The sequence below is a fragment of the Chaetomium globosum genome, genomic scaffold (genome assembly GCF_000143365.1).
Source record: "Chaetomium globosum CBS 148.51 scaffold_8 genomic scaffold, whole genome shotgun sequence".
In the NCBI taxonomy this organism is placed as follows: domain Eukaryota; kingdom Fungi; phylum Ascomycota; class Sordariomycetes; order Sordariales; family Chaetomiaceae; genus Chaetomium; species Chaetomium globosum.
Genome location: NT_165983.1, coordinates 789948 through 816654, shown reverse-complemented (window position 1 = coordinate 816654; position 26707 = coordinate 789948). Strand labels below are relative to the sequence as shown.

Sequence of the window (26707 nt, the reverse complement as noted above, 5' to 3'; positions counted from 1 at the left end):
TTAGTTGGTACTAAGTTCTCTACTCTCAACCTCTTCGACTTCCTCAATCTAGCCTTGAAGTCAACCCCCTCTTTATCAAGCTACGGCGACGCCAAGACTAGGTACCTATCTCGAGATAATTTAAAATAGCCCGATGCGCGTGGAGCAAGCACACGAGCATAGAAATCACCCAGGAGCCACGGCGGACGGGCTTCGAACCGTCAATCTCGCCCCAGATCGCTATTACCGCGGCTACGCCACGGCGCGATCTTGGGGGCTTAATTGACTGGTTCTTCGCTCGGTAACTAAGGTCTTTTCGCACCAATGGTGATGGTAACGCTTTCTTGGTGTTTTGAATAGCGATGGCTGGGAGTGGTGGCAATGGCTGAGTTGGGTGGGAGCGATGGCCGAATTCACTGGGAGGTGAGAGGTGGCAGCTGTCGCCAGGTGGCGCGATGCACAATTGCAGTGGGACAAAGAGGCACAGGCAGCTGGCAGTATTTCAGCCGGCGTTTTGCCGTCGGAACTAAGAAATTTAACTCGGGTGATACACCGAATGCCGCCATCTCCCATGAAGCCCGCTGAGCTCAGAAAGCTCAAAACCGACGAGTTTCCGAAAAGTGTTTGCTTTTATGCGGTGAGAGATGGCAGAACACGGAGCAAGTGTTCCGGGCGGTCGCTGGGAGCTGTAGGCGATTGACTGGCAGTACCGGTGCTGTCGCTATGGCGCTGAGACGACGTTGGGGGTGTCAGGTTGAAATATGGCCGCTGGGGCGACCTGTGCAAACACTATTTGATGAGGCTATTTAGAGATGGGTTGGGGGGTGACTCGCACGTCAGGCGGGCAACGGGACTCTCTCCGCATCACGCCGCCGTAGATCCTGCTCCCTTGCTTCAAACGATTCCCGGCTTCTCTGCCTCAAAGCGCTTAAGTCAAAGGGGACGTCAAAGATGACGCCTTGGAGCGTCTTGACCCGCGAAACAGCCACATACGAAAGCCCCGGCTGGAAGTCCCGCTCCGAGATATCCACAACCGCCTTCTCTACGGTCATCCCCTGCGACTTGTGGACGGTGATGGCGTAGGCGATGGTCAAAGGAAACTGCTTGCGGGTGCAGACAATGCGGCCTTTGGGGAATTCGCGTAGTGATTGAAATATGGGGACGACGTTGGCGTAGTTCACCCCCTGAGGCGCCCCCTCAACAGAGAAGCCAGCGGGACACATCGGCGGGCCCTCGTAGCTGTCAAACTCAACGGCGACGATGTTGGGGGCTTCTTGTCTCCAGTCTACGCCTGCTGCCCAGGCAATATCGCGGACGGTCCCCAATGCTCCGTTGACGAGGCCCGCGGGCGTCCAGATATTCTCCGTCAACATCACCCTCGCACCAATGCAAAGGGGAAGCTTGTAGTGGAGATTCCCAGCATCGGAGGCGGGCACTGTCTCGGCTCCCAGCCCTGTGTGCTTGGCGACGACTTGGCGGCAAGGCTGCTGGAGGGCGACCATGTGGTCGAGGTTGTAGTTGGTGACTTGCTGATTCGTAGGGAAGATGCGAATAGCCTCATCGAAAAGCGCGACCTCCTCTGCCGTCAGGTTGGACCGTACACGGGTACAAAGCAACTCCTAGTGCTCTACCGTTGGCTGGTTGTTTCTGAGGCCTTCTAGGGCGGCCCGAAAAGCCTCCTGATCCGCACCTCGCTGACGCTGGGCGACGGTGAGTTCAATGGTCTGATTCAGCGCCTGGTAAGCATTGCGGCCGGTAATCTCTAGCGGCTCAACTAGCTGAGCCGGGGAGTACAGTGGCTTGCCCCTGACGGGGGGGAGCTGATAGAAGTCGCCCATCAGCAGAATACTGACCCCCCCGAATGGCTCATTGCTGCGGGGGAAGATCTGACGCAGGCGGTTATCGATGAAGCCCATCGTCTTCAGCGAGATCATAGATTTCTCGTCAATGACGAGATATTTGAGCGACTGGAGGCGAGCTTGCGCGGCAGCCACGTCTGGAGGGCTCAGTGGCTCGAAGGCGACGATACCGACGGGGAGGCGGAGCAGTGAGTGAAGCGTGGTCCCCTGGATCCCGTTGGCAGCTACGCCCGTTGGTGCTGACCGAATGACGATATTCTCAGCATCAGGGCGCGCTTGCTGCACCGCCCGCTTGTACAGATGAGCGGATATTAGCTTGATAGCGTAAGACTTGCCTGAGCCGCCTCTGCCGTCAATATTGAGCCTGAGCGGTGGAGGGTGCAAACCATCAACAGTCTGCTGGTCGTGGGTCATCACCATGTCGTAGATGAGGCGCTGGTGGGGGCTCAAGGTGTCCTCCGCACCGTCAGGGAAGTCACCGACGTCAAAGCCAAGGGGATGGGCGAGCTTGGTCTCCTTCCAAAGCTGGTTGCTGAGCCAGTATGGGCGGGTGCCAACGTGGCTGCCCCAATCTTTTGTAAGATCCTGCGGACGGTTGCCCAGGAGTTCGATATCCTCCGTCTCCGGACCCCGTCGCGGGAGCTCACGCGCCAACTCGTCCCAGGGGATGGGATTGGCCGCGTCTGGTGGCTCCTCGTCCTCATCTGACGCCTCCTGAAACTCCTCTTCGTGACCGTCAGCCATGACGCCGTAATAGTCGTCTTCGTGGCTGTGGTTCTCCAAGCAGTAGCGGTAGGCGGCAGAGTAGCTAGCAAACGGGACACCATCTACAATCTTGAGCTCGTCGTGGTGACGGTGGGGGTGGTGCAACGTCAGCTTCATACGGCAAAAGTCGTCTCTTTGAGTTTCTTGCTTGTATTTGGGAAAGTACCGCAGCACCCGGTCTTTTGCTGGTGCTTGCCAGTGCCGCCATGGCTTCTTGGAGAAGTTCACCTTCGTCAGGAATTGGAAGTAGCTGATCCCACCCCAATCCTCGGTGTCCTCTCGGCCCAGATATTTAGTGTAAATGGAGAGCGTCTCCTGGACCGTCTCGTCATGGATGATGTACTGACGTTGCGCCTCAGGGCTTCGGCAGTCCACCTTGAGAATCTGACGGCTGCAGTGGACGAGTTGAAGCTCAAGGAGATGGTGAGCGATCTCCTGGGCTGGGTAATCTCGCTCCGCGGCTATCTTATTCATCATCTTGCTGACGAAAGAAAGCATAGGCGTGCGATGAGAGACGTGTGGGAGAATCTTGCTGGCCATCTCTCTGTATGAGACCGTCGCCTCTTCGCCCTTGGCAGCGTATTTGGCGACGTAGTTGACGACAGCAGAGAGAGACGTGCAGGGAGAGAAATCGATGTTTGCCAGCCACGCGATGATGACGGCCGGGTTGAAGCTGTTGAGAATAGCGTCATTGCGGGCACCGTCGTACATCTAGTAGTTTGGGTTGAGCGCTTTCGTGACGATGGCTTCTTGGTGCTCCGGCCGTGGGAAATAGAAGCGGCAGGCGAGCTCACTCTGAGGCGCTGGTGCTGGAGACGCATCCAGGGGTTGCCGGGGAGTCTTCTTCTTCCGTAAGCAGTATGAGGTGTTGCAGTGGTGACGCTGGACGCGGTTGACAACCTTGGACAGCTGAGCGAAGCTTAGCTCACTGTCAACAGTGGGAATGGCGCGTAGCGGGTTGCTTTCGCCCGGCGGCATCTGCCGCCCAGCCTCCGGGTTGACGGCGTGGACGTGAATGCCCCAAAACTCAGCGAACTGCTGGCGGGCTGCCTCTGAAGTCACCTCAGGGAGCGGTGCTTCAAGGAACCAGTATAGGCCATGGCTGTGGGGACTGCCACGGCCCTGCCACTCGTACCGTTGCCATAGTTCAGTGAGATTGAACTTCTGCTTCATGACGAGCGTGGTGAACAGTTGCAGGCGGCGGTGAAAGTGGTAGGCTGCGATATGGGGATTATCGCGCAAATTGGCGACAGAGATGCGCATCCGCTGGAGCTCTTCAGCAGCCAGCCACTCCTCAAAGCGCGGCATGTGTTGATGAAGGCTTTGCCAGTGGTTATCTGCAGCACTGAAAGTAATGAAAGCACTGGGGCATTTGAGCGCGAAGGCCATGGCGAGCAGCTCCTGAAGCTTGACACCCCAGTAAGCTTTGGTGCCGCGGATACTGCCCGTCCATCGCACGATGGAGTCAAGAAGCCGTTTGCCGTCAGGGGTCTCATTGCGGAGCGCCTCCTTCAAAGTGTCGATATTGACTGGCTCGGGGTTGAGCTGCTCATGACGCTTCACGAAAAACGCGCTTCTGGCGCTGATCTGACGCCTCATCCGAGTATTGAAGGCGACGAAGCGAAATCGGGGGTGGCGCGCGAAGCGCCCGTCGCGCCATTTCAGTGCATGCTGTAGATAGTCGCCATATTCGATACTGCGCTGCCGCGGGAGCACAAATTCAGCTTTTCCTTCCGGGTAAAGTGAGGGGAAGGCAAGAGAGAGAAGAGCTTGGGAGCGATTGAATTCGCTGAGGGGAGTGCTGCGAATCTCGGGGACGACGATATGGTCCTGAGCTGGTGGTGCTTCATCTGGAGGTGGAGATTGCCGCCGGGGTTGAAATTCCATGGGATTGTGGACATGAGGCTCACCAGCAAGCTCAGCGCGCAACATATCAAGTTCTCGCTCGCTGACGACCATATTCGGTACAGCAGCCGCCTCCTGGTCATCAAAGTCAACATCTTCAACAGCATCCTCGAGGCTGACAGCAGCATCCTCAACTTCATGGATGGGAAGCTGGTCCATGAGATCGCCGCGCTCCGGGAGGGCTTGCAAGGCAGCTTGGTCCACCTCAATATCTCGATAGCCGGGGTGGTGGGCGCGCAAGAAAAGCAGCCACGCGGTGACGACCTTGCGGCGCACAACAAATTGACGACGGAACTGGCGCTGGAGATGCGGGTGGTTTGCGGTGTTGGCAGGCCGTAAGATGATAACGTCAAGATCCCGCGCAAGGCATGGTAGCTGGCCATAGACCTTGCCCACGTCCCGCAAGAAATGCACGACGTGACCGCGATACTTGTATTGCGCACCGCGCACCGTCAGGACCTGAATATGGACATGGACGCGCGCGATAAGCATTTCCTCAACCGGGGTGAGCTCACCTAGTCTTGCCAGCTGAGGAGGGACGTCTCCGAAGTCAAGATTGTTGGCGGCTGAGTAGAAATAGGGAAGGGGAGGCTGGTCGGCTTGCTCACGGAGGTAGGGGAAGTCGCGACGCTGGCACGTGTGGCAGACAGCAACACCATTAAAGTCCCGTAGCTTCATGTCAAACCAGCGGTGCTGACACCGGCCGCAAAGCTCCATCTTGTCGTCCGTAAGCTGCTGGTGAAAGGATTTGATAAGCCGGGCATCCTCCGAAGTTACCGCAATTGTATCCAGCGGCGTCACCCCCGGCTCAAATGGAGGATCGGGTGCTGTGAGATCGCGAGCAGGTATAGGCCGCACTGAAAGCGGGCGTCCTCTCGCAGGGCGTGGAGGCAACTGGGAGGCGGGGATGAGGCTGGAGGGAAGCTGGCTTGAGGAGAAGTTGTTGGGGACGTCGTCACCGTCATATTGAGACGAGTGGACCGATGACCGGCCCGACGGCAAGAAGCTCCCACTAGAGTGACCCTGCCGCACCTCCGGTGTGACGAGCGGCGGGCCACCGGCTCCCGGTGTCGTGGGAGCGGGGCGCGATGAATCAAGCTGGGAGAGAGACGGTGACGAAGACGAAGAAGGCTTTGCCCGTAGCTGAGCTAGGGTAGGTGTGAGGCTAGTCTCAGCTCCGCCCCGTCGCTCAGCACGGTGCCGCCGTTGGATATCAGTTTGCTCTTTGCGAGCTTGTGCCGTTGGGGGACTGTCGCCTGAGTGCTGGCCACGGCGAAAGTAAGTTGCTGTAGTTGCTGCGGAGGTAATGCGACTGAAGACTCGATCTCGTCGCCGTAGCGGTGACGGTGACGGTGCCACTACAGGCGTAGGAGAGTGGGGAGACGTCGCTGCTATAGCTGCGGGATGGGCTGTAGCCCTCCTTTCGGACAGCTGCAACGGTAGACTTGCAAGCGGCGTGCCAAGCTCAACGCGAATTTCCTCTAGAGCCAAAGGCGTGACTGGGCGATGAGGAGCTTCTCGTGGCTGGCTGGGCGTAATTGCAGCTACTGCTTGGGACCGCTTGGGTGTCGCGGATGGCTGCTGGGAAAGCGACGAAGATTTGGGAGGGACGACTGCTTGAGAACTTGAGGGATTGGAGGATGGAGCAGCCGCAGCTTCGAGGCTTCGTCGTAGATAGTCCACGCGTGCAAGCTGGGAATAGCCTCATAGTTAGCTCAGTGGCGTGACGAAGTGGGAGTAAGGAACAACTTCTTGATGGCGCGTAGCGGCTTTGTCGTCACGGCAAATAGTACAGCTTCCAACCAACCCGCCCTTCTTACCGTAGAACATGCTAACAGGCCTTCGGGTATTGCATCTAAAGCAAATCATGGTGCTGGGGCCAGCAATGGTGTCGCCAGCCCCGTTGCCGCGGTTGCCACTATCGCCACTTCTACCGGGCGCGTCTGCAGCTCCCACGCCCGCCATCTGCTGGAAATGAGCTGAAAAGTTGCCAGAAGCTGGCGCAATTGACGAGCTATCGTTTCGTTGTGTAGATTTGCCGTATCTTAAGAATTGGGTTCTGCGCGATGATTCTGGGATGGCTGGTGCGATTGCCAATGGTAATGCGAATTGGTTGTTTTGATGGTGGGGAGCTTGTTTGGCGGGGCATGAAGCCGACGTCATTGCAAGATGGATGGATGGATGGAATTTATTTCGCCCGGAGGCACTGGGCCTATAGGGCCTTAGCACGCTAACTACATCCGGATCAAATCGTTTTGCCTTTAACTCGTACAAGCCCCCTACTTCTTCCCTCTTTCTCGCTGCACCATTTACCTCTTGCCTTGGTTGTTGTTAGCAGATCAGCTTGGAGGCTACTTTCTCCACGTCATTGCAAGCTTTGCGATATCACATGCGATGTCAAGTGTTGTATCACGTGCCGCCGGACCGGCGCTTTTGCATGCGGTCTGATTCGGGCCGCTCACCAAGTGCCGTCAGCCAATCGCCCCGTCGGGAAAGGTGGGTCTAGAAATTTCAGCCAATCAGAGCACAGGAATTAACTGTCTGAACCTGTATACTATACAGGTTAATATGGCGCGCGAGACATTCGAACACCTCGTACTCGAATGCAACGGAGCCGCAGATAAACCTCATCCCTGGCCAGACGACGGCGCAGAGCTACTGGAGTGGCTAGATGACGTGGAGAAGGCTGCCATAGTGGTGGGGTGGGTGCTTGGGCTGGGGAGGCTGAACGAGTTCCGGCTGGCGGTAGAGCTGGAAAATGAGAACAACGAAGAGGCCCGCGGCGGGGCCGAAGCGGAGTAGCAGAAGGGCATCGATGGAACAGAGGTTACGACTCATTTTATCTATTTCGTTACTTTGACCTCGGAAGGTGGGTGAGCCCTTTCGAGGAGATGGATCCACGGGGTAGCGGCAAGGCCGCAGCGGAAGGTGCGGAGGTTTTCATCCAGCTTAGGCATGGTTTTTCCTACCGAGTTAATCGCTGAGGGACCGCATGTACTTAGTACCTAGCGTGATAAGAGAAATAATAATAATATACAGGTTAATAGAACCCCCATCCGCCAAACCTACGCACAGCCACCTCCGCTCGCTAAGGCTCGCTACGGGGGCTGTTGCTCCGGTGTGGCTCCTGGGTGAATTAGGAGTTAGGGACCTAGCTAGGCACTAAACCTGTATGAGCGATGCACATTTACGCGAGGTAGCTAGGGTTTGGGTGTATAAGGTTAATAAGAAACTATGAGCTTTATGGAAGAAAAGGTTCAGCTAGAGACTAAATAGAAGAGGCTCAAGCCAACTGTGCCGGCCGCTGCCGGCACCACTCGAGCATCGCCTCGGCCTCTTCCCACCGGTCCTGCCTCTGGTACATTACCGCTAAGTGCCTCTGGTACATTACCGCTAAGTGTCCCGGTTTTCGATCACTTGGCGGGTGTCGGATCATCTTTCCGACTCCAGCTCGGCATCGCTGTTATATCCGATGTCGGGGAGAGCACACAGAGCCAGTCTCTCGAGATGGTAATTATCTCACGTGTTCCCACATCATCTTCATATCGCTGAATTTGGTGGGACAAGAGGGGCAGTCGCGGTCGGGTTTGGCGGATCCTCCCCCGGCGGACGCAATTAGCTCGGGCGGGTAGTCTTCCCACTTCTCCTCGGGATGTTCCTCTTTGAGGTGTTGCATGTACTCGGGCTGGGTCTTGAACTCGGCCTCGTGGCAGTAGCAGTGCCAAACCCAGCGGTGTTCGTTTTCGTGCCTGATCCACTCCTTCTTCACGCCGTAGAGACGTAAGGGGTCTGAACAGCCTTCGTACGTTCAATGGTAAGGCCGTAGGTCGTGGATCTGGTGTGCTCTGCAGAACGAATAATTAGCACCGGTCGTAAACGTGAAAGGGTGTGGATGTTCTTACCGCCAGTCATCTTGACTGCGATACTTCTCTGGACATCGAACGCTGCAGTAAGGGCAGAGAAAATGCTCGCTGCCGGCGAGATGGCTCGGTGGTGGATGCCAGGTCAAATCCTCGGATTTCGTCGGTGTCGGGTCCATTTTGGTCGCCGACGTGGCCATCGACTCCATGGGGGCGGTGTTAACGGGCAGCTCCGGAGCCGCTTCGGTCTCGTCGCGCCCCGGGATCTAGAAGTGTTTCTTCCAGTAGAGAAATTTGCTGCTTACGTCTGTTGTTGGCCTCGCCCACCCTGGTGATGAGCCAGTGGCTCGCCGAAGCGTACTGCGTGATCAGTTCCTCCGAGCCCAACCCTGATTCCTGGAGCTCCTTGTCCTTATCCCACATGTCCAAGAGCTGCTGCCGCTGGACGGAAGCAGCCCGAATGATCTCAATATTCTTCTTGTTGCGGATGTGCTCGGCACGTTGGTTTTGGGGAATGTGCTCGTAAAACTCCTCAAGTGGCCGTTGCAGCCTATTCTGTGGCTCTGCAAGTCGGTTTGCGAGAATATAGAGCGAGTCGAGGGTAGTGGTAATGCTGGAGAGTCTGGACTCAGCTTCTTGAAAGGAACCAATGCTGCTCACCGGCGATCCCAGCGAGCCCTCGTCGTCAGAAAATCTGATGTCATCTTCTTCCACTCCGCCCACCTGGAGTGCCCTCTCGTCTCTCTCGAGCGGCTGTCTCGTACCAAGGGCAATGTCCAACACTGGTCACGTTAGCCATTGAATTTCAAAATTCTGAAACGAATGTACTCACAGTTCTGGAGGTCATCTCGGATATCCTAAGCAGTTCGGCCAGGTAGGATTTAATATAAGACGAATCGCGAACTGTGTAATCGAGGGATGAGTGTCCCAACTGAAACAGGCCGAGCTCGCGCGCTCATAATCGAAACCTTTCCTTCTCATTCTCGATGCGACGTCTCGACGGCATGCCCGTGTCTCCATCGTTCGTGCACGGCGTTTCGATGAGGCTCTTGAAGGCGTCAGCCACGGTCTGGCCGAGGAGCCGAAGCTCTTCCAGTTGTTGCGCTGACTCCATCATTGGTACGGAACAGCTTAGCGTGTTTAACTGCGGATTAGTCGTATGTATTGGTCACTTGAGGTCGCGATTGTGAGGATCGATGGTCGTTCGGCTATAGTTAGGTTGGATCGACAATGCTCACGGGGGCATAGCACAGAGGTGATATGGGTACCTCTTAAGTACCCTGTGCGCTCAAAAAGGAATAGGGGTCTGGAGATGCCGATAAGGGAGGCTTTGAACGCAGAGTAACAGACTCTTTGTTAGGTACCTATATAAATATCTAGAGATGCATGCGGTAGAGCATTCTCCTCTCAAAGCTATACCACATGTGTCTTGAAAGGATCGCCGGTAAAACTAGGTATCTTAGACTATAATATTGTTCGCCCGTACAATGCAAGTTAACACAGTCTTTTGTTTGTTGCTATGCATATTCTATGTCGTTAATTACTGTCACATGGTATAGGGTGCCCCTGGCCTTTGCGGAGCAAGGACGTGTGACAATTCATGATGTGCCTGTTTGGGCATGTTGTTCAAGACGACCTCGCGGTACTGATTCCACTTGGTACCTAGGTTTTCCGGCCCCTCACCATGTACGGTCGGTTTCCAGCGGAAAGTTAGGTTCCCGAGAAAGATGTATGCAATGGTAACGAAATGGCTCGGCCGCTGCATGGAGCAATCTGCAGACCTTGCTGGGGCTTAGCAAGTCGGCTTGCTTCTCACGTCGCTCATGTCGGCCATGGTCGGGGTTTTCCGGCAAAGACGGCGTTGCGTAGTGCCAGTAGAGATGAGAACATATGGCAGAGAGGAGCTCGGGTGGAAGAGTTATCAGGGTCGCTCGGCCCATTTTTCGTGACAGCGTGAGAGTGGTGTCGGGAGCCACCCTCACAATGAATCTGTCAAAGGAATGGTAACAGCCCGGGCAACGAAAGTGGTGATAGCGTGTGTTAATATTACTGGGGTGTTGTCGTCGGTTGCGGTGGAAGAAGCCCCCCAGGAATACCTGGGCATGGGAAAGGTGCTGCAAAATCAGCCGAGAAAGCCACTTAGGTTGGGCCCCAATTGGCGCCGCGTAATACGTTACAATTTCTCAATGGACCTTTGCTCGTTGGAAGCGGCCCTTGGGAGCCCCAAATTGACAGGGATCCCTTGCCGGCTGCTCGCAGGGAAAGTTGCCACACAACCACCGAACTTGCGATGGGTCTTCGGGCGGGGTGGGGGGGGGGGCGGCCCGGACGGGGATACTAGCAGGAGAAGAAAAGAGAGAGCAAAACCCCAAGGCCTCAAGACCCAGTACGTACCTGGGTAGAGGTAGGTAGTTCTGTGTTTCGTTGTCACTCAAATCCTCCAACCGCCGCCACGAAGCTGCGAACGCGCTGTCGTAACCGAGATCCACTAGGCTCGGGACCTGCTGTTACAGGAAGGACGTAAAAGATGTGGTAGTCGAGGCAGGCTGTCGCCAGCGCGATGGCGGTGAGTTAGCGCCTGGTGGGAGCCAACGGAGGAATCAGAAAACGGCATGCTCGACCCCGACACACGAATTACAGATAGGTGCATGTAAGGTAGAGGTAATCAAGGCGGTAGAAAAGTATGTACGTGCAGGTATCTACCATACTTGAGACCTATTAGTTTATTGTCTGCCACTACTACCGTTACGATGAATCTACGGAGTGTACGGACTGTGGGACGAGGTCTGAGTGCTGTTGTTCAGCTGGGCTACGACGCTGCCTGCTGTGCCACACTCAAAAGTCCGAGTGTGGTCGCGTCAGTGGAAGAGAAAATAGCATCGGCAGTGGATAAATTAAAAAAGGCTGCTTGCCTGGGCACCAATGTCACATGTGCACAGCCACAGTCTCACCGTCAATCAATATCAATACATACATAGCCGCTTCAAGGCTGTTAGCCTTGAAGCGCCCCTCTCAAGGAGGTACCTCCTTTTTGTTTCACGCTTTTGTCACCATTTTCATAACGCTCGTCACTTAAGTGACATAGCCGCCCGCGTTCAGGCATGAAGTCGTCGACGCAAATCGAAATCCACCAGCTACCGTCGCCGTTGCCCCGGGATGCCGCGGAAATTGAAAGTGCTCGCCCGTCTGCTTCGCCCGGAGGCAAGCCAAAGCCAGCACGAATCCAATGGCAAAGGGTGGCAAAATGGACGCTGTTTTTCCCATGGCTAAGTCTGCTGTTCTACTCGTTTTTCCTCCTTAACCTATGGGCCGTGCCCTATTCCCATGGTGTAGGGCAGGACATAAACACGATGGAAATCCGGTTTTCCCCCTCCCGAGGCTGTCAGCCCGGTGGCAAGTTTAGTCCCTATTCTACGGCGTATTCACCGTGGACCTTAGCGGATATCTTTGAAGTAACCTTGGGTTTTGGGGCTATGTCATTTACCCAAGCCAAAGCGATTGATATTTCCTGGGATCTGGTAGGTATCGTCTTTCTCTCATCTCGACGCCTCGGGTATACGGGCCAAAACTAATCACACCTTCATTCTGTTACCAGCTGGTCGGAAGGGGCGGCCAGGGAGCCATTGCCTACGTATCATGGCGCGTCCTGGCCGACTTCATAGCCGCGTCGATGGAAAAGTCACGCCCCATCAGCTACCGAGTCTTTTGGGCAGTGTTTCTTCATCAAGAAGCATCTCTCACCGGCACGTACCGCCTAATGACCGACGCCAGCTTTTACCACGCACTGAGGTACAAGACTGTGGCCGTCTTCACGTGCTGTCGCTGTTCCTGACCATGGCTTTCCCCACGTTGGCGAGCGCCATGACCGGTTACGTAGCACGAACCGCCGCCTACGTCAAGGACGCTCCAGGCAGTGATGGAAATTACATATTATTCAACGAGTTTGATGTGGTGGCGTACGTGATCCATGACGCCTGGAGGATCAATAAGACCGGGGACCTTTTGGTCTCTTACGGCCCTACGAGCTGGGACCCGATAAGTCAAAGTTACCTACCTACTCTTGCTCCTAGAGCTTTGGCGAGCCAAGAATAAGGTACTGAACTAATGACTTGATTTATTCCGGGTGTAGCCGGTAAGGAGGCGCCACTACTGTCTGAGGACGGTGGCATTCCTTCAAACAAGTGCGGCGCCAACGTCTCATGGCCTGGGTGTGAGCTATTCGTCGACACCTCCCACTGTGAGTGACTTCCTATAGCATCCCATTCTTTGGGTCGATTTGCTGTCACAAATGACCTGGAATCTATTAAAATTCCATGAAGGGGGCTTATAGAATAATCTGAAGATGTTACAGAGTACGGATTCTACGGTCTGACCCAGGAACCATCTGTCTGGGCCGGAAAGACGCAGCTACGGGCTCCAGCCCTCAACATTACGGCCTTCTTTTTAGGGAACGAAGTCCACCCTACGATGGCGGGACGTGATTGGGTGCACCCCATCACCAAGGAGAAACCATTCTTGGACCCGGCCAAGGTGACATATATGGTATCCAACCGGACGTATAATCTCAGCTACGTACAACAATACGGTGCATGCCAACCCGACTCGGATGTGAGTAATGGACTCTGGATCCCCTGTACGGTGCCATTACACACTGAATTGATCCCCATATACCTAGGTCTACCAATGGGGCTTTTCGTACATTCAACTCTTCATTCTACTCGTCCTTCTCCTTGCCTGGACTCTCGGCATCTGGGCGATTTGGCTCAAGGCGCACATAAACCTACCCCTTGCCAGCAACAAACACGCCGGGGAAGTGCCAAGGGGTCGGATAGCACTTCTCCATCTAGCATTCGCGATGCAGAGGGATCTTTCCGTGGCCGGCATTGACCCCACGCCCATGACGGATGGTCAGCTTGGACGGGAGATACACCAACGCGTGAAGGGCGGCGGCATGGTCTGGCTGGCGTCTGCCGATGGGCTCGATACCGATCCGCTTGATGGCACCATCACCACCGCTATCACAGACACAAGAAAACCCGACGTCTTACTAGGCGGCTTCCTATGGCAGAAGACGAAAGAGCTGAAATGGGTCTTGCTGGCATTCATCTCATACTTTAGTGCCACCGTATACGGTGCCACATGTCTCTATGCATTGGCGTGGCCTCTTTTTGTCGTCTCATGGCTGTGCTGCTTCGGGCTGTATGGTTTCTTCTTCGCCGGGCGGATGAGATGGCTACTATGGGTATACGTGCCCTGCACCTGCATTTTGGGAACTGTGGTGACTTTCATGGCGAGACGGGCACTTTTTATGAAATCGTGGTGATGTTGTATTTCTGAAACAGTGGTTGGGGCAACCATATTAACCCATTAGGCCACTGCCATATGTGGTCGACGGCAAAGATTCCAATGAAACAAGTTTCCATGTTGATCGATTGCGACGGACGAGAGGATCTACGAGGCCCCTGATTTATCTATAGGAGAGGAGACCTCCTTGGCCTCTTCTGTTAAAAGCTTCCAATCAAAGTTCATACAGTGTTGGAATCTCCCTATTCCGTGTAGACAATTGGGAGGGAGTGAGCAGTAATTCTGCGCAGTGAGTGCTTGTGGAATCGACCTATCCTAGAACGAAATGTTTCACGACTTCCTTGACAGACAGCAGCACTGGAATGTTGTTGCCGTGGGATGACGTGGCTTGCCAAGTGCTGCCCTTGACAGCAAGAGCTGGTCCAAGCTATCAACAGTGCCGAGCATAAATAATAGCCACTTCTCGCCGGTTAGGTAGCCAGCATCCGGCCCAATGGCCCAACTCGGATTTTATTCACTTACCGAACGAAGGCTCCAGAATCCTGAGCTTTAGAGAGCAGCCATTTTATCGCGTACCGACCACTCTCGCAATGAAGACTTCCACTCTCGCCCTTCTCTTTGGCTTGCTCGCCTCTGCCGTCCACGCAGCGCCCCCCGCGTCTGGCGATGTCTCCTGGTACGACCCGGTCCGCGACGCCACCTGCACCGGGCACGCCGACGGTAGCATCAGCTGGCAGGCAGGCCAGTCGAGGCACTGTTGAAGGTACGTATCTAATGACATTCACTCCGATCCTCTCTCACGCCTCACCCTTGCTGGCGCTTCCAGCATCCCTTTCCCATAAATTCCCCCCATCCCATCTTTTCCCCCCAACAACTTGTTACCTTCCTTATTATCACCCCCATTCCTTTCCACACCCCACCCCGCAACTGCCTACCTACCTACCCAACCGAACCCACATGTGTAACCAAAACTAACCCGGTCCCTCCCCCAGCTCGACCCCAAAGCCCCCACCCCCCAACAACCCGCAACGCACAAACCCCTCACCCTCGACATCCAGCCCACGCTAGTTGAGACCCGCGCCGACGGATGTGACGAACTACTTCAGGACCCTGTCCTGTTAGGGTTCAGCTTCGGTTGAAGGTAATCTCTCAAGGGTGCTTAGGTTCGGTGCAGCCAAAGGGTGCACAACAAAGACTTGTCTCAACAGTAGGCTTCCGAGCTTGTAACGAACTGTAGTTGTGATTGCTAACTGGAGAACTCCCAGAGCTCTCCAGTACGAGTGACTATATACCATCTAGTATCACCACGGATGGATGGAATTTATTTCGCCCGGAGGCACTGGGCCTATAGGGCCTTAGCACGCTAACTACATCCGGATCAAATCGGTTTGCCTTTAACTCGTACAAGCCCCCTACTTCTTCCCTCTTTCTCGCTGCACCATTTACCTCTTGCCTTGGTTGTTGTTAGCAGATCAACTTGGAGGCTACTTTCTCCAAGTGTTCAGCGTCCTATCTTCAGCAGCTAAAGCGGGACCTGCTGGTTAAGGCTCGTGGTTGAGGCTCGTGGTGTTGAGTGTCGGCTTCTTCTACTGTGACTGGTCTAGACTCTCCTCTTCATTCAGCTCCAGCCTTCCTGTTGCCATTGCGTATTTGATCGTCGCCCGGACTGCCTTCATATCTGGTGACCAATGCCTTGTATCTGATGGCGCTTTCCCTCCCAGATAGAACGAGAGGCTTCCTCGTCTTGCCACTGTGCATTGCAGCATGTCTTCCCTCAGAGCTGTCCATCTCACGCATCGGAAAAGAAAGTGTTCCACTGATTCCCTCGCTTGTCCACAGGCACAAAGGTCTGACTCGACCGCCCCAATCCTGCTCAAAAAACCGTTTAGTCTCGCCATTCCGGTTCGGAGCTGCGCCAATACGCAGGCCTCCCTTCGCTTCAGCTTGTCATAGAGATGGCGCGTGTGCTTGCCTGGTAGTGCTGCGTCCATGGCCTTTGAGAACTTGCCCACGCTTACAGGTAGAACTCTTGTCGCCCGTTGTCTTTCCATTGCCAGCCTCATCGCGGTAGACTTGGCCTGGGGTATTTGGGAGTCGGGTGTGCGTCCTTGCTTCGACGCTCTCTGGGCTGCTGCCTTGGCATCTGACCCCAGCGCGAAGTCAATCTCCGCTGGTATCCACAGAAAGTTGACCGAGTTCCCTCTTTGTCGGTGCAGCCTGGCCAAGTCGTAGATTTGCCGTATGATGCTTTGGCCGGATTGCTGCCGCGGCTGTCCAACTGCTGCCAGCGCTGACTGGTTCCTAGTGATCACGGTGATGTGCCTGTGGCAGATGCTAGCCGGTAACTTCTCCAGGGCCATTGCGATGGCTGCTAGCTCTGCTGTATATGGGTTCTGCTCTTGTCCCAAGAACAACAGCATAGTTTGTCACAGTCTCGCTAGTTCTGTTGAAGAGAGTATCCCGTGCAAGGCCGCCCATGCCAACAATGCCCTTCTTTACGGATGAGCTGGTTGCGATCACGATTCCCGAGATTTTGTTGACCATCTCGGCCGCCTTCCCTCGATCGGCTTCGAGCGTCGGTCGTAGGCGAGGTACCCAGGGCGGGACGGCGTATTCCTGGATTGTCTCCATCCGGTCAACTCGTACTCCTTCGGCCACGCGGGCAATTTTCTGCAGCGGAGATACGAATCGTACGGTGGTCCGGACTTTCTTCATGGCAAGGGGATGCGTTCCGGGCAGCGTGTGGATGTTGATCCACAGACTTGCTGCCGCCTGGGCGTGTCGTTCTCGTACGGGGTAGATGCTCGCTTCAGCTTCCACCACGGCTGTTGCCGCGGTTCGAAAGGCTCCCGTGATGGCCAGGGCCCCGATCTTCTGCGCCCTGTTCAGCCAGCTCAGTGCTTTTTCCCCGCACGCATGCATCCAGACATTGGCAGCGTAGTCCATGACCGGGGCTACTGTCGCAACAAATAGCTGTCTCGCTGTCCGCGGGGAAAGCATCTTCAGCCTCTTCAGGGCCAGAGCGGCTGCGAGGCCCTTAGCTGCCGTCCTAGCAATGTGCTGCTTGTAGCGGAGTTCGCGATCCATCACGACACCTAGGATTTTCGCACTTTCCTTCGGTTTGACCACTTCGCCTTTGACCGAGAACGGTTGTTCTGAAAATCGCTCCATGTTCCTCGTGAAGTGTATGATGGCTGTCTTTTCGCCTTCAAACTGCGCACCGCTCCGTTTCTCCCAGTCAAGGGCTTTGTCGATGATAGCTTGGATTCCAGTGCGGTTCGACTCCGCTGACGGGCCCGTTACCCAGGCAGTGTAGTCGTCCACGAAGGCAATTGCGCCTCCGTTCGCGTCGATCTTGTGCTGCACTAGGTCGGCGTTGAAGAAGAGGAACAACACTGGAGACAGCGGCGATCCTTGCGGAAGACCCGCTTGGGGCAGCTCTTGCCGTCCAGATGTGAACCCGTTTACGGCAATGGTCGCTGTGCGCTTGGAGCAGAAGGCGTCGATCCACTTGACCAGGGGTTCAGGTATCCCTCTTGCCTTGAGCCTCTGGAGAAGCCTGTCTTTGAAGACCCCATTGTATGCGCCCTTGACATCGAAGCTGATCAAACTGAGCACCTTCCTAGCTCTCCATGCTTTGTAGATGTGTTCCTGAAGCAGAAGGAGAGCCTGTTCGGTCGAGCGTCTCTTCCTGGCTCCGAAGTGGTTGGCGGGTAGAAGGCCGCAGGTCTCCACAGCATGGGATAAACGCTCCGCAATGACTGCCTCCAGTATCTTACCCAGCGTGGAGAGCAGCGAGATGGGTCTCCAGGACTTGGCTAGAGTGTATTCGCTCTTCCCTGGCTTCTTCAATGGGATGATCTTGGCATTCCTCCACTGGCTGGGGATGTCGCCGTCTCGAAGCGACGTCCGGAATAAATGGAGCACCCTGTCTTTGACCACTGGCCAGAGCTGTCTCCATACCATTGCCGGTAGACCGTCTTCCCCGGGCGCCTTCCATGGCTTAGCGGACAGGACCTTTTGTTCTATCTCCTCCATTGTTAGGTCTGGCATGTGTACCGGCGCCCGTTGAGGTCGTTGGCCCTCGTCTTCGATTCTCGCTGACAAAGGTGGGAAGAAGGCGGTGAGTAACTCCTGCGCTTGTTCTGCTTTACCCTCCGTGATGGAGCCATCGGGTCGGACGAGCGGGGGTATCTTATCGCCCATCGTGCCGCTGCCGGTTTGCAGATACTTCGTTGCTTGCCAGATGTTAGCGTCATCGGGCCAGGAAGTCGTTCCAATGCGAACTCTTCTGTCTGCGGATGGCGTCGTGGTACTCTTTGGCTGCCATCCTGGCTCGTTGTTCGAGCTCTGGTGCTGTTTGCCCAATCCTACGTCGAGATCTCGCCTGGTTTCTCCAAAACGTGTATGTCTGGCGAAGCCGTGTCAGGTCCGTTGTCCACCACCGCTTGGCGTATGGTGAGGGTTTGGCTTTAGGTGTCAGGCCGTAGACCGCCTCGGTTACCGCTGCCATGAGCCTGTCCGTCTGCTGCTGGACATTGCCGTCCCAGGGGATGCGTTCGAGGTTTGCTGCCACCCTAGTCCTAATTTCCGCCCAGGGCGCGTTCTTGAAGAGGAACCTCGTCTCACTGGGACGGTCCTCCACCGTGGTGTCAAAAGCTGTCTCGATTGCTCTGTGGTCTGAGCCATGGTCGCAGGGGTGAATCGTGCATCTGAGTAGTTGGTCTGCTAGTTCTGCAGAGGCCAGTACCAGGTCGATTGTGCTCTCAATGTCGCCTGACTGCCACGTCTTCGTGCCTCTTGGGAGGAGGCTGCAGAGGGAGTGTTCGTCCATGAGGTTGATGATGCGGTCTCCCTCGCCTTGTCTCCGTGGTGAGACATCGTCCCCTCCCCAAAGCTGGTCGTGGCGGTTGAAATCGCCCGCCAGGATGATATCCGTTCTCGTCCCTGTTCCGTTTCGAAACCTCCTAATCAGTCGGTCAATTTCCCTCATTGCATCTTCCAGTGCTTCGTCACTACCACCCTCCACATACACTGACACCATCAGCACTGCCCGATCTGGGAGCCGAATGCGTGCTGCGGTGAGGTCTGCCGACGGCACTGGAATCTGCTCGACCTCTATATCGCTTCGTACCCATAGCATGCTCCGAATTGGCCACGTGGTTTCTCGTCTTGTCGTTGGTATAAGCTTCGTCCAGTTGTGATGACTCATTGGGACCGTCGTCACCGAGCCTTCGATCAGCCTGGCATATGGTTCGGAGATGGCCAGCACTGCGAAGTCCTTGAGTCCCTCGTCGTTTAGCAGACTCTGCTGCACTTCTCTCCGTTTGCGGACGTTGAGCTGAAGGATCTTAAGCGTCTTGGGCCCCATTGTTCAACCAGCGTACCCGACAGTTCTTGCTAAATGACTCGTGTGGTCCTCTGCATAGCACGCACTTCAGGACCACGGACTGACACGTCTTGTGGTGGTGACCCTGTTCCGCACACCTTCCGCATCTTTGCGGCTTTTTGCAGGCGAAGGCCTTATGGCCGATCTCCTGGCATCTGTAGCACTGGATTGGGCCTTCCCGGGGCGCGAAAACGGTCGTGTAAGCGGATTCTCCGGCGAGATGGAAGTAACGCCCGTCTAGAAGTCGCCTTGCTTCGCTGCCCTTCGTCACGTAGACAACCATCGAGCCGTAGGCCTTGCTTGTATCCTTCCTGCTGAGCCAGGCAATCTTCGCAATGTTGACGTCGTTCTCTGTCCCTAGCGCCTCTGCGGCTCCCGGCAGGATGTTTCCGTCCGCATCGAGGACCGCTGTTCGGTTGGCATTGTCTACCCTCACCGGGTACAACTGGTCTCTCAATACCCGCACTCCAGGAACACTGATCTTCACTGCCGCTTCCTTGACGAGCTGGACTTCGCTTTCGTCTCTGCAGATTACTCTGACTCGGTCCGGGGTTCGGGCCTCCTTCACAACCGCAGCGCAACGCCAGTCTCCCATGCTTTCCTGTGCCCTGGCCTCTGTCTCGATTGCCTTTCTAATGTCCGCCACCTGGACGTTTCCCTTCTCTTTCTCCTCCACCCTAGATGTATCGATCGTACAGAACAACGTGTCGGTAAAGGATGAAGGCGTCGTGTTTCGCGAGGAGAGGGTGCGCACACCGCTTGGCTGGCTTGATGGTGGGGTGCGAGCGACTTCGGCGTATGACCCTCTTGCGCTTGGTTGGGACGAAGCCATGGCTACCGGGTGGCGTTGAAGGGTATCAATCTGATCCCGCGCTTGTCTCAGTTCTTCAGAAAGCTGGGTCCTGGTGTCTGCAAGTTGGCGATGTAGTTCTTGAATCGCGTCGTGCTGCTTGCAAATCACCTCGCGTAGTTCGCCAATCGTGTTTCGCTGCTCGGTAATCATTCGGTACATTTCGTCTCGTTGTTCGTTGATCGCCTCCAGGAGCATCTGTATACCTGACTTCCCCGTCTCGATCCGGCTGTTGGCTCCATATAAAATCCCAGACGCGCGTGCTCCTCGCGTCGTAACCGCCCGCGTGGTCTCGCTCGCCGCTTTCCTCGACGTGGTAGCCACGTCCTCGAGCGATTGCATGGCTTCGCGAGCTTTCGCGCTCGGTTTCAACGCGCGGCTCGGTCGTCTCGGCGAAGGTGGTTGGTCGGCCACCTCGACCACGATTTGGGGCTGCGCCTCCGCCGCCATCTTGCAGTCCCTCGGCAGTGCCGCCCGACTTTCACAAAAGCTTCCTGGTCTCGATCGCCTCTCGCCGATGAACCTCTCCCTTATTTTTCGAATGCTCGTTCGTCTTTTCTAGTATCACCACTCTGTCGGTGATAATCGCCCATTATCACTGACAACCAGTGATAATCGTCCATTATCACTGACAACTAGTGATAACTAATCCAGTTCTTATTGGTCCTTAAGCGATTGGCTGCCGGCGTCCTGCGCTGTCGGCTGTGGCCGCCCTGGCCGCCTCGGGGTCATTCCGTGACAACGGAGCCGACAACGTCCCGGCATGCAGCGACGAGGGGGCGGCGCGGGCGCTGGGCTGCTTTCTGAACTGTTTTAGTGCGGGGTTTTGTAGCGCCAGTTGTGAGGCGGCGGGTGGGGAGTGTAAGTGTGGGTGTGAGGATGGGAGTGGCAAGGGGGAGGTCCCGTGCGCGAAGAAGAGCTGTTGATTGCGTTGGAGTGTTGTTTGATGTTGTTTGTGTTTTGGAATGGGAGGGAGCTGGGTGGGATTGAACGTTGGGGGCTGGACCGAACTGGACTGCGTAAAGAGGCACTGGGTGCCGGGCTTAAGGGAAGTGGAAGTAGCGAAGTGGGTTGAAGACTTGCCTGCTAGGGTTCTTCTCGGATCACTTTAGGGAGCTCTAGCCTCTAGGGCAAAGTGACGTTTCGTTTCTTTCAGACACCATGTTCTGAGGCCAGAGCTGCAACTTCAATGTTTCTGAGCTTAATATGAATTGTTGATGGAGGACTCAATACATTTATATTTTCCCTATTAGTCCTTACCCTTTTCCGGTGTACAAACAAGGCATTCTTCCTTTCCCTGCCTTCCCCTGGGCTCGGTCAACGGGGTTTCCAACACCGAAGTGGCCGACAGCCCGATCTGATTAGGTACTCATCCAGCCGCCAACGATCAAGAACTCTAGAAGGGATAACCCGGATATGAACAAGATCTGCCCTTGCTTCTGAATCAGGCTCGAGTTAGGACCAGAAATGATCAGTAAACATTCCAAGCAAAGATATTCCCACAACAAACCCCCCCGTTTCCTAGTTGCGTCGACATCTTGCGCAACACTGGAAAGCAGGAGTCTTTAGAATTTCGAGACGCAATATAAATTCGCAGACCTGTCGCAACTTATACACCGATAGTGTCATCTCGGACTCATTCTTCAGATCTTTGCACAGCCACCATGTCGTCCACTCCCAGTTCCACCGCCACCAATCACTTCAACAAGAGTGCCGAAAACTACGAGGCTAGCACTAGCGGAGGCACCCGCGAACTCGCGCAGCATGCCATCTCCCTCATCGCGGGCCTGAAGCCCCTGACGTCCGAGTCTACAGTCCTCGACAACGCATGTGGCACCGGCATCGTGACCGATATCATCCTCCAGTCCGGCATCCGGCCCGAGATCCACGCCGTCGACGCCGCGGAGAACATGGTCAGCATCGCCAGGGGCCGCTTCTCGGGCTCCCACCCCAACGCCCACGCGGCCGTCATGCCCGGCGAAAAACTCTCGTTCCCGGACAACACCTTCACCCACTCCATCACCAACCTCGGGCTCATGTTCTTAAGCGACGCCGACCAGGGCGCACGCGAGATCGCGCGCACGCTCCGCCCGGACGGCATGGCCGTCGTCACGGGCTGGACGGTGCGGGCGCCCTTCACGGTCATGCGGGAGGTGCAGGCGCGGGTGCGCCCGCACGATCCGCCGTTCCAGCCGCCCGTCGCCCGTCGCCGACGTTTGGCTCGACCCGGAGCATACCAGGGCGGTGCTGTCGGGGGCCGGGCTCGACGTGCACGCCAGCGCGGCGCTAGACGTGCACATGGGCGCCGAGACGGCTGAGGCGACCGCTGATCTCCTAACGCGGTTCAGCTCCAGGGCGTTTGCGGCTTGGAGCGAGGAGGATAAGGAGAAGGTGCCGGGGGTGATGGAGCAGATTGTGCGGGAGCTGGCCGTTCCGTTTACCAGGGCCTCGGGCTCGGGCGTCGGTATTAAGCTGACGGGGACGATCTTTGTTGTGCGTAGGCGTTCTGGGCGCGCCGTATGACGGGTTGTCCCGTAAGGGTCAGGGGCAACTTGGCTGTGATTACATGGACTGGTCCCAGTGTCACACGGATCACCACGTGGACGCAACCATCATCAATCGTTTTTTTTAGAGATCAATGGCCACTCATCGGAAGATGGGAATTCACACGGCCGAGCCTAGGAGGCTATGAGACTCTGCCAATTGTCCTTGTCCTCCTCTTCCCTCTGTAAGTAGGGTTCCAACCCCGTGATATCTCTCTCTGAGCAGCGAGGGTGGCGCCGCATGCAACCGCACCTGGCCTAAGCCGAGTGATCTCTCCGGCCTAGACCAACCGATATCTTGCCACGTTCTGGGCCTTGACCCTCATGTGCTCGGACCTCTTGGTCTACCTTCCAACACGTCATCTTCTCATCGAGACCCTTCATGTATGAAAGACTCAGAATGTCAGATAGCTCCAGAACTTCTCTTTCTCTCTTTATGGACTTCTCGAGGCCATTGAAGATTATTCTTATTAATACATTTGGTTTTGCCGGTTCCCCCGGCAGCTGATTGTTCAAGCCCTGGAATACCAGCCCTTGTAACACCCAGGCTTGAGTCTTGTGTGCGCAAAGTTCGATTGCAGAATCTGAACCTGAGCTTCATGGTACAGGTAACTGGACGGCGGTCTGAACGCAGGACTAGGGGGGCCAAATGTAGAATAGTGTACGAAGATGTAAGAGTATGTAGGTAGTAATGTATGTGTCGGAACATCTACGCCAGAGTTACGTCCTCGCAGGGGGACGTGACGGAGGGCAGGGGGGGGTCCACCACTGGGGCAGTCGTCACGTGGTCCTGGACCTCGGGGACGACAACCCCGGCTGCAAAATCTGAGCCCCCCTCATTTCTAGATAGAAGAACATGATCCAATTGAACCACGAATGTAGCACGTCCCTCCAGCACGAGAAAGGGATTTGCCCTGTGCTTCTAACGCTATCGCGATACCTGGTATTCCCTACAGTATGAATACCAGTGATTCTCCTCTTCAATGTTCTGCTCCATTTTCATGGCGCCGGAGTTATCATGGCGGTTATCTGCGGCTTGGGTCCCCTGCATAAGTAGGTTGGCTTGATGCCCCCGACAGAAGTCGGAATTCCATTCCAAAACTTTGACGAATACTCGGCACATCCCGGTTCAATCCCATAACCCCCCCGGCGGTGATTATGAAGATTTATCACAACACCCCGGTCGAAGCAACTAACGAAAATTGAGACTGGAAGGCTAAGCATTATTTTATGAGGAGGTTAAGGGGTAGCGGATGGGGTAGATATCCCATGATCGCAAGTGTTCTTCTTTGCCCTGTCTGCATCCCCGCAGATCTCACCACCTATTGATCCCCATTCCCCAACGGACCTCGGTATCTTCTCCGCACCCGCAACGGATCATGCGGGGGAGCTTGGCAAGGCCCCGGACCGAACCACTTACAAGTACTGTACCCACTCCCACATGCCATTCATTTATCCACAGCCTCACTTACACTCACAAACCTTCTCCACCATATCTACCTTTAGGTACCTTACCTAGGTGAACCATAACTACCTACCTGCGTAGTTAACGACAACCCCATTCTAACCACAACTCCCTTCCCAACTCCAATCCCACAACAATCATCCCCCTCCCCGTGCACCCACCCACCCACCATGTCCTCCCCAACCCCCACCTCCGCCCCCATCCCCTTCTCCGAACCCCCCTACCTCCTCAACCTGCCCACCCCCTACTTCACCCCCTCCCACCTAGCCTGGCAGCGCGCCATCCGCCCCTTCCTGCAAACCCACCTGCACACCCACGCCATCGCCCACGAAACCGCCGGCACCCTGCCCCCCGCCACCTTCACCGCCTTCGCCCGCGCCGGCATGCTGCTCCCGGCCCTGCCCGCCCCGCTCCCCGTGTCCTGGCTGCACCGCCTCGGCATTCGGACGCTGTTGGGGGGGCTGCCCGTGGAGGAGTTTGACGCGCTGCATGGGTATATTTATGCGGATGAGATGGTAAGGAGCGGGTTGGCGGGGCCGGGGGCGAGCTTGACGACGGGGATGGCGTTTGGCGTGCCGTTGGTGTTGCGGTTTGCGCGGGAGGCGGTTAAGGAGAGGGTGCTGCCGGGGTTGTTGAGGGGGGAGACGAGGTGCTGTATTGCGATTACGGAGCCGGGGGCGGGGAGTGATGTTGCGGGGGTGGAGACGAGGGCGGTGAGGAGTGCGTGTGGGAGGTGGTGGGTTGTGGATGGGGAGAAGAAGTGGTAGGTTAAGTGTGTTTTTCTTGTTTGTTTAAGTTTGGTTTGGGGGCGAGTAGTTGGAAGGAGAGGAGACACTGATGCTTGGGATGGAGACGCTGACACCAGACAGGATCACCAACGGAATCTGGTCCGACTACGCGACCATGGCGGTGCGCACCGGCCCGCCCGGCAGCGGCGCCAAGGGGATCTCCCTCCTCCTCGTCCCCCTCAAAAACACACCCGGCGTAAAGATGCGGCGCCTCTCCGTCTCGGGCACGGCCTCCTCCGGCACGACCTATATCTCCCTCGAGGACGTGCGCGTGCCCATCGACCACCTCCTCGGCGAGGAGAACCAGGGCATGCGCTACATCATGACCAACTTCAACCACGAGCGCCTGGTCGTGGCCACGGGCGCGACGCGCCAGGCTCGTGTCGCGCTGACGGCCGCGTTCGAGTACGTCCTCAAGCGCGAGGCCTTCGGCAAGCCGCTGGTTGAGCAGCCCGTCGTGCGCCACCGGCTGGCCAAGGCGGGGGCCCTGCTCGAGAGCCAGACGGCGTGGGTCGAGCAGTTTGCCTACATGATGACCAAGATGCCGCATGAGCAGGCTGGTGTGCTGCTGGGTGGGCCCACGGCGCTGTTGAAGGCGCATGCTGGTATGGTGTTTAAAGAGTGCGCGGACACAGCGGTGTTGCTGTTCGGGGGCAATGGATACACCAAGACCGGGCAGGGCCAGCTGGTGGAGAGTGGGTTTTCCTATCTGTCTGCCGCGTTGTTTACATGCACGTGTAGATACTGACGATGCCGTCGCAGTGCTGTACCGGGAAGTTATGGGCACGAGGATTCCCGGCGGGTCCGAGGATGTCTTGCTCGACTTGGCAGTGCGGCAGCTAGTGAAGATCTACAGGATGCATACCAAGATGCTGGAGGCAGACTCGAAGCTGTGATTAGGGGTATGGGTGACGACGAGTGACGATGGGTGATGCTGGGTAACGATGGGTGACGATGGAGTAATTATGGGGGGGCAGAGAGTGTATGATTTGGAACATCGGCGCTAGCCTCTTGGATATGGCCGATCATGTATTGGGGATGTTGAGTGTAATGGAAAAGCAATCCGGCCAGCCGCGGAATTCCTGAATTATCAATGTGGAGGATCCAGTCACAGATACCTGCAGGCTGTAACATAAACCCGGGCAACAAACACTGGCTACCGGTGGTGGTATTTGATGGTTGAAACGTAGTGTGGTGTTACCGTGGAGAGAATAAGCCGTTATTCCCTCAATATAAAGTAAGTGACAAACGGCGAGACTGGGGGTTTAACAACCACAAATAACACTCCTGGGCTAATCCCCTTAAAGCCCAGGCTGACACCCCCCCTCCCCATCGACGGGACCCTCAAACACCGGCAACCCCTCCACAAACACCTCCCACGCCCCATCCGACACAATCGGCGCCGTCACATACTCCCCCCAACCCCAACCTCTCCCCCGCCGCCACCCGCCTCCAGCATATCCGGCAACGCCCCATCATACGCCTCCACCAACGCATCCTCCAACCTCCCCCCCACCACCCACCGCGGCTCCCTCTCCAAACACAACAACTCAAACAGCCGCACCGCCGACACGCACACCCCGGCCTCCTGAGCCGCTTCGTACGCCATCCGGTGCCCGATAGCTTCTACCAGTGGCCGGCACCGCGGCAGAATGTGTCGATTGAACGCCTCCCTCGCGGTGGTGGCCGTAGCCGCCTAGCTCGGCGATTTTGTCATGCGCGGCGGTGGTGAGGGATTGTTCGCGCTGGGCGAGGGGGGTGGAGTGGTTGTGGGGGGGCGGGAGGGTGTATTTGGAGGCGAGGAGTTCGGAGGCGAGGCCTGCGAATGACGCGAGGGAAAGGGGGTTAGTTTGATGGTTGGGGTTTGGTGGCAGGTGAGGGGTGCCCAATATAGAAAAAGGGGTGAGAGGGGTGGGATTGGGTTTGGGTGGAGAGACGTACGGATGCACAAGACGAGGGTGTCGCCCTCGGCGATGGAAGCACCCTGGAAGCTGAGCGTG

At 56.2% G+C, this 26707-nt stretch overlaps 6 protein-coding genes across 6 annotated transcripts; 3 read left to right on the top strand and 3 right to left on the bottom strand.

Moving 5' to 3' along the window:
* Positions 1 to 609: 609 nt before the first annotated feature.
* On the bottom strand, positions 610 to 9215 carry CHGG_10977 (uncharacterized protein; the record flags this gene model as incomplete). Its single annotated transcript, XM_001226243.1, has 10 exons — positions 610 to 757; positions 973 to 1598; positions 1833 to 3314; positions 3492 to 5656; positions 6329 to 6522; positions 6922 to 7010; positions 7364 to 7513; positions 8032 to 8306; positions 8674 to 9121; positions 9201 to 9215. 10 exons carry the CDS (start codon positions 9213 to 9215, stop codon positions 610 to 612), a joined length of 5592 nt encoding a protein of 1863 aa, XP_001226244.1.
* Positions 9216 to 12202: 2987 nt separating this feature from the next.
* CHGG_10976 (uncharacterized protein) lies at positions 12203 to 13691 on the top strand (the record flags this gene model as incomplete). Its single annotated transcript, XM_001226242.1, has 4 exons — positions 12203 to 12407; positions 12498 to 12605; positions 12711 to 12976; positions 13044 to 13691. The coding sequence occupies 4 exons, from the start codon at positions 12203 to 12205 to the stop codon at positions 13689 to 13691; spliced, it is 1227 nt and encodes a 408-aa protein (XP_001226243.1).
* A 499-nt stretch (positions 13692 to 14190) lies between these two features.
* On the bottom strand, positions 14191 to 14631 carry CHGG_10975 (uncharacterized protein; the record flags this gene model as incomplete). Its single annotated transcript, XM_001226241.1, has 2 exons — positions 14191 to 14426; positions 14616 to 14631. 2 exons carry the CDS (start codon positions 14629 to 14631, stop codon positions 14191 to 14193), a joined length of 252 nt encoding a protein of 83 aa, XP_001226242.1.
* Positions 14632 to 15258: 627 nt separating this feature from the next.
* Positions 15259 to 20361, bottom strand: CHGG_10974 (uncharacterized protein; the record flags this gene model as incomplete). Its single annotated transcript, XM_001226240.1, has 4 exons — positions 15259 to 16065; positions 16172 to 18083; positions 18292 to 19031; positions 19117 to 20361. The coding sequence occupies 4 exons, from the start codon at positions 20359 to 20361 to the stop codon at positions 15259 to 15261; spliced, it is 4704 nt and encodes a 1567-aa protein (XP_001226241.1).
* A 1214-nt stretch (positions 20362 to 21575) lies between these two features.
* On the top strand, positions 21576 to 22716 carry CHGG_10973 (uncharacterized protein; the record flags this gene model as incomplete). Its single annotated transcript, XM_001226239.1, has 3 exons — positions 21576 to 22076; positions 22144 to 22404; positions 22648 to 22716. The coding sequence occupies 3 exons, from the start codon at positions 21576 to 21578 to the stop codon at positions 22714 to 22716; spliced, it is 831 nt and encodes a 276-aa protein (XP_001226240.1).
* A 1373-nt stretch (positions 22717 to 24089) lies between these two features.
* Positions 24090 to 25603, top strand: CHGG_10972 (uncharacterized protein; the record flags this gene model as incomplete). The annotated part of the gene is made up of 3 exons (XM_001226238.1): positions 24090 to 24682; positions 24789 to 25402; positions 25470 to 25603. The coding sequence occupies 3 exons, from the start codon at positions 24090 to 24092 to the stop codon at positions 25601 to 25603; spliced, it is 1341 nt and encodes a 446-aa protein (XP_001226239.1).
* Positions 25604 to 26707: the final 1104 nt, after the last annotated feature.